Genomic DNA, 13,436 nt, shown 5'->3' with positions numbered 1-13,436 from the left:
AGAGGCAAACTGAGGTCGAAAACTAAAATAATTTTTCAAAACATAATTATATGTATATCTCGCAAATTGAACGGTATAAACAATTTGGATATATAATTGGTTTTATTTACATAACGATATTGTTCCCGATTAATATACAATACTAGTGTTATGGGAGGGACGTAAAATATTGAAATAATTATGGATTGTGATTAACATTATATATGTACATTACATAGAAAGATAATTTCAATAGTAACACAATCATACATAAAAGTCACAAAAAGATCATAAAGCACTTCAACACTACTTGTACTTGTGCTCCTTGATAATCGTTACATATTTCATGCATATGCCAAGTTTTCTATTTATGAAACGACAACTCAGTCTTATGATCTAATTCAGCTCGAGTTAATAGCGTGCCAACGCGACGATGAATATCGCGATGATGAAAGGAAAAGCTGATGAAAATAATAATAGCATATTGCCAGAGTTCGCAGAGATGACAATTTTATTGTTAATGTACCCGTTTCAAATTACGTAAATTACGTAAAGAATAAATGATGTAAATGAGATACTGATTTTCATTGAGTATCCATAGTAAGATGCGACTTAAATGCGTTATTCCGGATCTGGCGTATTTCCCGCGGCGCTCTGCTGTTCCTCTTCCTCCTTCTTTTCTTTCTCCTTCTCCTTGTTTTTCGCGTCGGGAACCCACAAACCGCTGTCGACACACCGTTTCATGTGATATGTCGCCTCTTCCTCTGGCATTGCGGCTATCGTTTGTTGCAACAAAGGAATATCTTGCGTCTCGAAACATTTTTGTAAAGCCTGAAAAAAATATTAATTGTAATAATCAAGAAGGAAATTTCCTAGCATTGATTTCTACGTTCCGAGACAAATTTTTATTTACCTCTGGAAGAGTTTCAAACACCTCGATCGGATCGAGTCCACCGGGACCCAAACGAGCTTTTCTTTCCTCCTCCTCGGCCTCTCTAACCGCCTCAGCTACCTTCTCTGCTGCTCTTTTGCGTATTCTGTCCTTAAACGCTTTAAGTTCGTCATCAAAGGATTTCTTGTACTCTACCTCGGCAATTTGAATGCGACTGAAAAAGGAGCTAACGCACGCTCGCGGATCAACGTCCAATTGTTTAGATAGTTCCAGTATATATTGCATACATATGCATTGATGCGCAACGTGTTCCATTAAATCATGTTTCTGAAAATACCCCATGAATATAGAATTGTCATAGATATCACTGGTTAAGTCTGTCTCAATAGTTTAGCTGTAGAACGGTTGCCCGTCAAACTTACCTCTTCCATTTCCAAGTTGATGCACCAGATGACCAAATAGTTTGCCGTATTCTCGCAAACTAAATACAGATGGTCCTGTAAGAATTTCTTGCTGTCATCGTATTTTCTTAGCATGCCAAACTCCTTCAATTTTGTCTCGTGTTCCTTAACGAATTGCTTCATTCGTTTCTCCTTTTCCTCGTCGGACAAACTCGAATCATCGTTCCTCCTCGCGGGCTTCGTATTTATCACAGTTTTTGTAAAACCATCTTGCCCAATAGTATCTATATTCCACGGTGTCAATTTTTCCTTCTTTTCCATTTCCTTTTCCTTATCTTGAATCTTTTTCTCCTCCTCTTCGAGATCTTGAAGAACTTTTTTCAACGTAGTTAAATCAGCCGAATCGTTATTTTCATTTTCTAATTTGGCTAATTTTTCCTTTGTATCCTTGAGTTTTTGCAGTGTTCTGAAATAACAAACGTTATATAACAAAAATTAATTTAATTCTATACATACAGGAGAGATATTATTTAACATATTTTTGTTCGTACTCTGCCTTCTTCCTCAAGTGTTCTTCGTGCTCTTTCTTGCGTTCTTCCATTCTCTCCACTCGCGCTTGATGACGCCATCTGAATAAGGATGGCGTATCAATGTTTGGATGAGTATCATCTTCATCATCTGAAATCTAATGATAAGAATAGCAAAAGTTATCAATACAAAAACATTTGAGTACATAAAATCTAAATGTACAAACGACATCATTATTGTTCGATGTAAATTGATTGATCCAAAAAATAAATAATTCTTTCGATCTCATCAAATAAGAAGCAAAGAAAATTAACAAAGTTATAAAGTAGAAGGCTTTAAAGTTAATCGTGTACTAAAATTGTAGGAAATGCTCGATCCCATAAGTATTCGCGATACATGAACTGCGCTCTAAAACGGGATAACAGAGTTGAGTCGAACGCGCCGCGAGCAGTTGACGTTTCGGGGGGTAACGTGTCATAACAACGTTTCTGGCGTACGCCAGACGGTCACGCGCGGCCGGCGAGATCTGATCTCGAGCTTCTTCGAGAACGTTCCTCTGGATCGTTGGATCCGGACGGAGAACGGCCGATATTGTTCTTACTTCGATACTCTTCCATTTGCTGTAGTCCACCATCGTAGCGCTCGGATGAACCTGCCGTCAACGAGTCGCTTCTACGCGAAGAGCCCGTCAGCTTGGACGATCCCGGCCTTTTTTTCCTTCCTCTCTTTCCACGACGAGGGTATCTGTGTATCGCGCACAGAAGTCAGAAACTGTGGATTGCCGCTCTCGCTTCTGCCTGACTGCCTCTCCGAACTGTCCGAATATCCTTGCCCTACCTTGCCCAATCTTGCCAGAGTCTGATTTGGTCTGATTGCCGACAATGCCGACTGATCCGAAGTCCTGGCGCCTGGCCGACAATCGCAGGGAACGACGAAAGATGGCAGATCACGTATCGATCGATAATGTTTGTTCTACGTATATGATAGCGGACTTGTTTTCTTTCTTCTGGAAAACGAAACGAGACTTTTTAATGAATATTTGCAAATATAATAAACGATTGATTAAATAATTACGCAATCAACATTTCTTCCTTATGTAAGATTACTTCCGATGGCTTAGATTTGTTCCTACCGTGTTAAAAATGATCGATGATTCAAGTTGATAGGTTATTCCTAACGAGGCGCTTTGAATGACAGTACGGTTCTTTTTAAATATTACGCGTGTAATTTACATTGAGAAAAAATGATTGGGATGAGAATGAATGCGTTTAACGATACTGGACTTGGAGAACCGGAGCAAGATGCGAACACGGCTCTCATAGAACTTGATAAAGGTTTGTTTGTACCGTTAACTTCTCTACAACCTGCAGCACATAAATATTTACTTATTTAACATAAATGTCTCAAACGCAAATATCCAAGAAAAATATCAAATAATCATATTATAAATATGGACATGTGCCGTTTGCACTTGTTTGCTTACTGCATAAAAATTTATTTTACTTTCAAATGCGTGTGATTGTAGGTTTACGTTCTACCAAGACTGGGGAACAATGCGAAGCCATAGTACGATTCCCTCGTCTATTTGAGAAATATCCCTTCCCAATATTAATAAACTCGTCTCTGTTGAAATTGGCCGAAGTATTTCGCACCGGGAGTAATTTTTTACGAGTATGGGTTCTAAGAGTGTGTCAGCAGAGCGAGAAGCATCTGGATAAGATCTTGAATGTAGACGAGTTCGTAAGACGTATTTACAGCGTTATACATTCGAACGATCCAGTTGCTAGAGCCCTTACCTTACGTACATTAGGCAGCGTAGCCGGCATTATTCCCGAAAGGCAACAAGTAATACACTTAACTGTTTAGTACAAAATAAGACAATTTCTAGCTTTACAAGAACAATAGAGTATCAACTATTATTATACAGGTGCATCATAGCATAAGAAGATCCTTGGATTCTCACGATTCAGTTGAAGTGGAAGCTGCAATATACGCCGCTCAAATGTTTGCGGCGCAGTCCAAATTATTCGCTGTATCAATGTGTAGTAAGATTTCCGATATGATCAGAGGTCAAGCCACCCCCGCTTCAATGAAGTTGCAGCTGATACCGATTCTACAATACATGCATCACGATACTTTTACAGCATCAATGGTATATAGGATTTTGTACAGTTAATATATTTTATATATATTTTTTATGCCTGTTCCAGAAGAAATATATATATATATATAATTATTTAATTGAAGGTAAATGAATTGTGTATGGAGCTTCTTGCAAGTTATCCGGCAGCGGATTTTGTCAGAGTCACTCTGAGTGCATTAAGTACCCTGGCTTCTGCGACGTTAATAGACGTGCCACAACAGGTTGCATTATTATTACGGTATCTGCAAGATGATCCAAGACTGTCTGTTAAACGTCACGCCTTGCATCTTTTGCACAGTTTAGCTAGAAGAGGGGCACATCTTTGGCCACAGGGCGCTCTTAATAATTTAATTGGTATATGGCTTGTGATATAATTTATCAGACCTTTGATATTTGTACAAGTGATATAATCGATATCTAATAATTTAGAGAGTACCACGACGCTTTTACAAGATGGTGCAGGAAATACAGATCTTCTCATCCGTACTTTGGACGTAATTGAGGTCAGTTGAACCGATATAAATTGTTTTTAGTTACAAAAGTTTCTTTTGTAATGTATATTTATACACGTAAACACGAATACTTATTGAAATACAGGTACTTAGCCAAAATGCTGCAACATGCGATGCAAATATGGAAGAAAATAGTCCCTTATTGCAATTGTGTTTGAATGCGTGTTATTCGCCCGATCCGTTCGTCGCAGTAAAAGCAATTACTATACTTTCTAGAGTTGCCTGTTATTGGTATGTATATGTAAAGCTTTTTTTTATTAGTTATATACGAGACAAATAATTAATATTGATTATTTTGTTAACAGTTATCAAGAAGGGTTGCCGGCTTATGGTATACAAGATGTGATTTCTTGTCTCGAATCTCTGATCGTGTTGCTAGTTTTGGACGACAAACATTTACATCAGTTGAGGGCATGTTTACGTTCGACAGTAAAGCTGTGTCAGTCGCAGCCTAGTCATTGCGCTATATTTGTCGATGCTATTGGTTCTACCCTCGTCAACGCCAGTGCAGAAAACGGTCAGAACGAGAAACAAACGGTTGCACTGTGCGAAGCTTTGGGTGCTATTGGTAGTTTAGGAGAGAATACATTGCTTTCGCTTTTACCAGAAATTTTGATCAAACTTAAACAGATGTCTCATGTACATACAAAGGTAAACTTACAATATAAGAAGAGTTGTTTTCTTTATCTAGAAGAATTTAACTTATCAATAAATAGATATTTTCATGAGATCTATTCTGATTTGAAAAGGTAATGCTTTGTACATTGCTATTCCAAATGGTGGCTGGGGGATATGAATGGAACTCGGAATGTTTAGAGGCGGTAGAGAACGTCGTGAGAAATGTAGATGGTTGGGCAAAATATCGCATTGCGCGAAGCGCCGCAAGATATGGCCATCATACAATTGCCACTGAAATATTTAAAGGTCTAAAAGAAACTGTAGCATCGGAGCAGCTACATTTTTGGCTGTCCGGTTTAGAATTAGTTACAAAAGCAGAATGCTGTCTCATGTACGTATTTTCGGCTTTACTTGCATTCAAAATCGTAATACCTCTTTTGTGTATTCTCTGTTTTTCTCCGTCTAACGTAATAATGTATGCATAAAGGAATAAGAGGGAAGGTGAAGAAAATATGAGTAATCCCGAGATTGTGGAAAAACTGAATGGCGCGATAGCGCGTTATGCAAGTGCTTGCGCTTCTCTCAAAGCCGCTAGCACTCCATTACGCAGTTTGCAATTTCCAAGTGAATATTCGAAATTACGTTGTGAATTCTTACAATCTATAGCGCAATTATTACATTCGTGCATGTAAGTAAAAATGTAGCACATATAATTAAGAAAAAATATCGCAAAAATTAAAATATATATTTTTAGATCTTTGTGTACCGCCCCACCACCAGCTATAGCTGTCACAGTTGTCATTGCGACGAAAGATGATCTCCAGAGATACGGACGCGTTACGCATCAGGTATAATTCGTATAATTATAATTGCAAAGTGATTACAATTATAATATCTACAGTTATATATACATACGCATACTATTACAGTGTATATTATAAATCGTGCTTTACAGTTAAGGAAATCAGCGCAAGATTTGAAAAACTGTGCGGAAAATTACCAGAAGCTATATCAATCAGCTTTTGATGCTGATCCGGGATCGTTGGCGAATATTCGGGCGTATCCTTTCACTAGAGCAATTTTTATCTGACTATCGTTCATTTAAGTGCACTTTGTTGGCTATTTACCTTGATTCATTTCGTGTAGATTACAAGAAATATGCCGGTTACTTGCAAACAGCGTGGAACGGGTTTGCGGTGGGCTCGGTATCGCAATGTATCAGCAGCAGAACGATTCCATTTCAGTGAATTTCCATTTCGGCGATTCCGTAGAGATGCGGCAGCTGGCTCGTTGCTGCGCCGAGCTGCGTCGTTTAGCACCACCCTGGGTGGACAACGACGGCAAGACCGGAGCAATAAGCCATTTGAGAGTCAGTTGTTTGATATCGCAAGTGACGCTGCTCGCCGGTGGAACAATGAGATTGCCGCTCCCACGATATTTCTTCCAAACTCTACAGACTACTAGCATTAAGTTATCGGTGTCACCTCAACCACGTGTTCTCGGTGAACCCGTTTCTGTGCCGCAAGGTAGTCAACTAGCGCTCAAAGTCGAGGGAGTATTGCGACACGGTCGTCGGGCATCTCTCTTCCGTTCCGTCGCTGCTGTGTGCATTTCCATCTCGACGACGCCGCCGTCGAAAATAAATTCTGACCAAAAGGTAGATAAAGCGTCTAAAATTACGATCGCATTTATTATTTAAAAAAGTTGAACTAGTCTATATTACTGCATATTTAATTTAATAAACTAATTACTGCATATTTTTCAATAAACATGTAATAACGTGTCAAATATTTCTGTCAATGTTTAAAAAATGAATTAGGGATGAGAGAGCTAAAGAATATATTCATGAAATTATATTAAATAGTAATATTAAATGATGTGTTTGCTTGCAGGATTCCAATATGAATGAATTGCAGCAAACGGTGACACCTCATCGAGATTTCTTCGCTTGCGAGTTTTTACTATCCTTGGGAGTACCTGGGTCTACGATCATACCCCCATGCATTGGTACAAACACCGTTCCAGGTAGTGGTGGCCAATACCAAATCACGGCGAGCGCGAGTATACTCGACAAGGACGGCAGTGTATGGAAGTGTGGTCCACGTTCCACTCTCCCTGTTCGAGTACATGAGGAGCCTGCGAAGAGGAAATTACCTTGAGGATACGCACTCTGTGGCACGATATAGATAATATATATTTTATATTTTTATTGAAATAAATTTTAATAAAAATAAATTTCAATAAATTCACATGTGACATGTCTCATGACTTCGCTTTTAATTTTAATGGCCACATGCGTTTGTATTAATAATAATAATAAGTACGCTGATGTAACATGGTGCAAACGTATTTTTCTTGATTTATTTAATTCTTTGTTCAGAGAAGATCCTATTTTAAAACAAAAGTTTCATATCAGCGCGAAAGTTTTTCATTACAGCTATATAAATGAGGAATATTTTTTGCTTAAATAAAGCGAAGTTGTTGAATTTTTTACTAATTAAACCCACAAATAAAGCCTATTTTAAACGATCTATAATTTGTGTAAGAATTCAGAATGAAAAATCTATTTCTTATTTCATCTACCGTGTAATATGAAACATTTAAAAAATCAAAATAAATATATAGTTAAAATATATAGCATATAAAATTACAAATAGAATTCTATCTTAAAATTTAACATAAATTATGGATTGTCTAAAGTGGGCTTAAAATAATTGTACAGTTCAACGATTTATTTGCAATACAAATCAATTCTATTATCTTTATTTCATTATATTACAATTTTTGTTGCGCATTTTTAAAACGATATCTTAATTTTGTGTCTCGTTTATAATTGCTCATGATAAATAATTCTTTCGAAGAAGTACAGTCACACACTGTTTTATATCTAAGTATCGAATTATATATACTATTTTATATTACTGTTCTTTGAAATATATAAAATAGCGTTTAAAAATCGCTATTTTATATATCTCATTAATTAATCTGAAGTTTATTGCATTACAAATCTAAAAAAACGCGCGCAGGACCCGCCGTGGCATCGGAGTGACGTTAGCCGTCAAGTAGCGAGTAGCGAGTGTCGACGTTTGAGTGGCCGCGCGGGCGACGACCCATAAAAGGGAGATCGCGAGAGTGGCAGGCGCACAGTCGCGCACCGTCTATCCGCCGGTACGGTACGGAGCGGAGCGGAACGCGCGAGCGGCAGCGTTATATCCCATTCCATTCCATTCCATTCGACGTCCGCCGGCACTACCCCCGCGGGAAGCAACAGTTATGTCCTCGAGGATCGTTTCACCGCTGGTCGCCGACCCGCTGCGCTGTTGAACCTCGTCGCGCGTGTGCCCGCGGTAAGTCGCACGCCAACAACTTTTCAACGGTTAAGAGCCCGTCGCCGTTTCCTACTTCGCGCCGCTCGCTCGCTCGCGCCAAATTTCGTCCGAGATTATGTATTCCTCAACGCTTCGTCGGGGAAAACGCGCGGTCGCTTTTTAATTTCTGATGTCCGAAGTTTCGGTAACGTCATTTTAAGTCCATCTACATATTTATAATTTGTACAAGTTTCTCCTCGACGAAGGGTGGACGGCGCGGCGGCGAAAGCGGGCGCCATCTTCTAAACCGCGCGGAGAGCATAATAAAGGAACGGTGTTCCGACGAGGAAGTGCATGTACTATGTAATATTTCAGAAAGCTGATCAAATACGTTGAATATTTTGATCGTTACTTTAATCGAAAATCTTTCGATCGGATTGATTGCACATCGCTACTTTCGGAACATGTCGTTGAGACGCCCGAAGTTTGGCGGCATACGACGATTCAAATCTCAAGTGATTAAACCAGTTTAACTGCACGACCGATTATTGAGAAATTAATTTTAGTTCAAAAGAGATTTACAGTGTTTCACTCGATTGCAGTCGTGCGAATATCGTACGGAAAATACTCGCGAACTTGAACAATTGAAATATTCGGAAACAATTCGAAAGTTTTGCGAGGAAGCGCGACAAAGATTTTCGACATTTGCCGTGACGCTTTAATTCAGGACGAAAACGGTTAGTAAAAATTAATTTTTACTACAATAATATAATAAAATTCAATTTTTATATTTATTTTATGATGATTATAGTATACTTTACTAATCTATCGCGTTTAAAAAATCATAATATTCCATAACCCGTAATAAAAATTGCATATGTTAGATTAACTTGGTACAGAAAATTCGTCGAACGAGATTGAAAACAAAATATCGCACGCGATTTCGAAATAGCTTTTATCGATCAAAACGTCGTCATCTTTGATGCGTTTTGTCTCGCCTTTGAACGGAGCTTTTCGATTCCGTTCAGAAAACTCGACGGAAATCTCCTTGCGTAACTTTATATTCAACGCAAAACTTGATCGAGAAAACGACGCGACGAATCGCTTCGCACCAATCTGACAATATCGCTCTTTTCCATTATTACTTGTTTTCGCAAGTAATATCACGTTCCGCAAGACGAAACCGCGATCGAAGGGGTCGGGGGTCGGGGGTCGGGGGTCGGGGAAGGGAACGAGGGTTGCAGCCGGGCAAACTGCCGAACTTCGGCACGAGATTAATTTGCCGGTACCGCGGGGAGCTTCGGAAGCCGCGGACTCCGGACACGGCTTCTCGAACGGGAGGGCCCGGGGAATTGTACGCGGGATCGAATCAAGCGTGGCTCGAGTTCGGCAACGGAGCCCCGAAATTGCCCCGCGACCGCGTGCGAATCGCTCAGCGGCGATAACTGATTGTGAGAAGGGCGTGAGTCGGCGTACTCGCCGTCGCCGTTGCGAATGTTGCGATCCGCGACCGAAACGAGCTGTCTCTCGAGAGCCGAGAGAGAGAGAGAGAGAGGAGGATCATTCGAGGGAGGATCTCTCGGTCGTCTCTCGTCGTTTTCATCGAGAATCGAGACTTTGCGCGCTTGGTAGTACCTAATTGAATTCGTCGATCCTTGTACTGTCGAGGGCGAGTTAGACGACATGTAACTGCTACAACTAGATTTCGTTAATATTTCAACAGACGTTAGTGTAACTCTGTTAGATCATCGTATTATCGAGCGATCGTTTAAAGACGATTATTGGATAATCCCATTGTTTCGAATTCAGGACAAATTAAATATTATTTTTGTTGTACATATGTTCCGCAAGTATAGTACGTCCAGTTATATTGAGCGAGACAGGACGGTCTGATTTATAGTTACAACATTTGCTTCGTTACTCCGGAGATTTACTTGATTTCGTTATCGGAAAATTTTTCCTCGGGCGCAAATTCTGTTATCGCTGTATTCTAAAGTAATCGTCCTTTAAGAAAAGCAAACTTCATAGATTTAGTGTTGCGTAAAACGACCGCTACGTAGGCATTATAAACGACTTAACGGGCTTTAAAAAAAAAGCGAAAGATAATGAAAAGCAAGCGCTTGGTAATTGATTTGTGTGCGCGGCAAACTTAACGGGGTTTCTCGTAGAGGCTTTGAAGGCCATTGAAATCATTCACGTATTATTTTACATCTTTTTTAACATAACTAAGTATCGGAGGCGATTGAGTGGACCGCCCACATTTATTAAACTTTAACGCTCCTATAATTGCGCGGAGCATGTAGCAAGAAATATAATTAAATTACTACTCTTATAGTAATAATCACAGGACGATGAATTGTGTTACGATTACATAATTATAATACATCATGACCGGTATTCATATAGTCAGATCTTATATGTAAGATTGCCTTAAGTTTATTTTTAGATGCTGTACGGCTCGTTTCACTAGTTGCGGAGTATCTAAAGATGAACTTAAGACGATCTCATGTATAAGATCTGACTATGAATATCGGCCTATATGGAGGGGTAAAAATCACAGTGGTGTAAGTCAAATTTTTAAAAATATTTTCTTGTGTGCATAGATGCAATTTATATATTGTACAGATTGCATCTATGCACACGAAAAAATATTTTTAAAAATTTGACTTACACCACTGTGGTTTTTACTCCTCCATATGTATGTTACTTTTATTTGCTTCAAAGTGAGGTAATATAACTATGATCGTTTCTGCACAAAGTTTTTGTAAATATTTCCGCAAAATATAAAGTAAGTTTAAAAATCATCTGAGGATAGTATGTAACTATCTCATGTGACCCATGTTAAGGTACAAGCAGATCTCGCGAGTTGCAAGAAGTCTAATTTCTTGGTGGAATTATTCCCGGTGTCCCCGGTGAAGCTGTCGTATCCATCGGAGAGGAAACGAGGGGAAGGGAGACACCACGCGCATTGCCAGGCTTAATGCACAATAACTATGCCGTGTCGGTAGCGAGAATGTTGCGGTTAAATCTATATGTAAGCGAGAGAGAAAGGGAGCGTACGATGTGTATGCAGAGGCTGCGTGATTCAAACTACTGCTTTCACAGATAGAGAAAGAGAGAGAGAGAGAGAGAGAGAGAGAGGCAGATCGTGGAGTAGTTGTGCTAAATGGTTCGCAAACTAATGTTCAAAATTCAGGCATTGCCGCGAGACCGAGGGAAGATGGGGCAGAAAGGAAACGCATGCAGCGAGCACACGTCTTTCTAAACGGAAAGAGGGAATTGTACCAACCGTGCAACCGACAAAACGTATATATGTGTAGCGTTACCTCACCTTAAAATACTTGCCGTACCTCGTTCAGCGCGATCATGAATTATTAAACAGCGCCTTTTCGTTCGTCGCATCTTTAATTATTCGTCGGAGATCAGAGAAACGCATAATGGAGCGTTGTCTGAACGAATGAAATAAATCGTCAATCACAAAGTTGTTTAGGGCTTCAAAAGGGAATGTCTCTGAATTATCAAGAGATTGATCCATGTCACGCTGATTAAGATCACATGTGAATCGGAGATTTGCGCGAGTTTGTTTCCCAAGTGAATCCTCTCGCGGATACTCCGCGATGCGAATAGGTGCGCCAGCAGATGGAAATAAGATTCTGTTCATTTTTCCATGCATAGAAAGTGTCGTTCTCTTTGTATGCACGCAGAACAGATATCTTATTTTCCGGCATGTGCGATCAGAACACAATTTTCCGGATTGCTCGCACGCATACAGGATTTTCTCCTCGCACGAGATCTGATATGCGATCGATTAGCGTATGTACATACAGGCGGTTTGCATTGCTTCCTCGATATGAAAAAGTAAAACGAAGATATACTTTAACTATATGCGAGGATCTGATATGCAATCGGAAGATTAACGATAACATTCATATCATTTAGTAAATTTCGCGAAACTTTGCGACGTAAATATACTGCGCGATTTTCATAGATGAGATATTGCTCTGTCATTTATTACATTTATTTTTCTCATAACTGCGGTGCGACTCTTTAAATTGCCTCACCTGCTACACGGTACACGTTTCCACGCTGTAGTTGATCTGAATGAAAATGCGCTACAATGCAGCAGCGTGCTGTACGTCTTTGGTCACTTTATTGTTGGAAGAAGCATGTCCAAACCGCTGCAGCATTTTGCTGAGAACTCGGCTCGTATATATCGGTATCGGCAAGTTCCGCTCGACAAAACAAATTGCTTATACCGTCAATGGAACTTTGTCGGAAGTATGTGTTTGGCTACGTATCGATACTTCATACAAACCGTTTGTTTAACTTTCGAAGTAGGGGAGAAAAGTGTTCCTTTCCGAGACGATGGGCGGAAAACTGAAAAATTCCTCAAGGGGAATGGGAGGCGCGTGTCAAGATACAGGGATATAGAGTTAGGGATAGGAGACGCGTCTCGCGAAAGTCCCGAATAAACAGCGCTCGGTGTCGGGATAAAATAAGTTCGTCCGTTTATCTAACGCGTATGCAGCCGCTATACGTGTTTTTGTGCAAAGTAACGAAATGTTATATACACGTCTTTCCGCGCGTTAAAGATGCATGGTTCTGCATTTTTTGATCCAGATTTATTGATGCGGTATACCTTCAAACCTAGTTGAAATCCAAGTTGCAGAAAACATTAATAATAAGTAAGAATTGCGTGATATTTTTTTCTCCGGTATACATATATAATTACGTGATTAATAAGGTGAATTATGCTTGCACACAACAAGAGTTACTGTAAAATAAAAATATTTTACGGTATTTTTTGACAATGCATAATATCGTGGATATATGTCTAGAAAAATTAAAATGTAGAATTGTGCTTCTCGTAAAATCATATTTTTCGCTCGAGATTGCTATCTATTGTTATATTACATGCATATAATATTTATACATTATTATATTAGTTATGATATTGCTTATATACATAAAATATGTATAATATAACAAAATAAACTGTAATTTCAGGCAAGAAATGTTGGCAAGATTTGCGTAAATTGTAATTCTATTTCCGCA

At 39.3% G+C, this 13,436-nt stretch overlaps 3 protein-coding genes across 6 annotated transcripts in view; 2 read left to right on the top strand and 1 right to left on the bottom strand.

Moving 5' to 3' along the window:
- Positions 1-83: 83 nt before the first annotated feature.
- Cdc37 (cell division cycle protein 37) lies at positions 84-2,644 on the bottom strand. Its single transcript, XM_071700875.1, has 5 exons — positions 2,402-2,644; positions 1,824-1,957; positions 1,294-1,738; positions 893-1,198; positions 84-810 (listed from the first exon to the last, which is right to left on the bottom strand). The coding sequence occupies exons 1-5, from the start codon at positions 2,432-2,434 to the stop codon at positions 601-603; spliced, it is 1,128 nt and encodes a 375-aa protein (XP_071556976.1). The 5' UTR covers positions 2,435-2,644; the 3' UTR covers positions 84-600.
- A 129-nt stretch (positions 2,645-2,773) lies between these two features.
- On the top strand, positions 2,774-7,322 carry Ints7 (Integrator complex subunit 7). The gene is made up of 14 exons (XM_071700870.1): positions 2,774-2,896; positions 2,960-3,134; positions 3,326-3,645; positions 3,728-3,952; positions 4,048-4,297; positions 4,373-4,446; positions 4,541-4,686; positions 4,761-5,106; positions 5,205-5,464; positions 5,561-5,761; positions 5,828-5,921; positions 6,029-6,132; positions 6,220-6,730; positions 6,966-7,322. Exons 2-14 carry the CDS (start codon positions 3,044-3,046, stop codon positions 7,230-7,232), a joined length of 2,889 nt encoding a protein of 962 aa, XP_071556971.1. The 5' UTR covers positions 2,774-2,896; positions 2,960-3,043; the 3' UTR covers positions 7,233-7,322.
- A 714-nt stretch (positions 7,323-8,036) lies between these two features.
- LOC139769618 (lachesin) overlaps positions 8,037-13,436 on the top strand; it is a 34,274-nt gene continuing 28,874 nt past the window's right edge. For 3 of the 4 annotated variants that reach the window (XM_071700862.1, XM_071700860.1, XM_071700863.1), the window contains exon 1: positions 8,037-8,420. The gene's annotated coding sequence lies outside the window, so the exon portion shown is untranslated. The remainder of the gene's footprint in view (positions 8,421-13,436) is intronic. The other variant, XM_071700861.1, reaches the window with a different exon arrangement.

This window comes from Temnothorax nylanderi, unplaced genomic scaffold (genome assembly GCF_030848795.1).
Source record: "Temnothorax nylanderi isolate EJ_2023f unplaced genomic scaffold, tnyl_v1.0 TNYL_tig0023_pilon, whole genome shotgun sequence".
Taxonomy (NCBI): domain Eukaryota; kingdom Metazoa; phylum Arthropoda; class Insecta; order Hymenoptera; family Formicidae; genus Temnothorax; species Temnothorax nylanderi.
The sequence above is the reverse complement of the archived record's forward strand: the minus strand, read 5'-3'. Positions and strand labels throughout refer to the sequence as shown.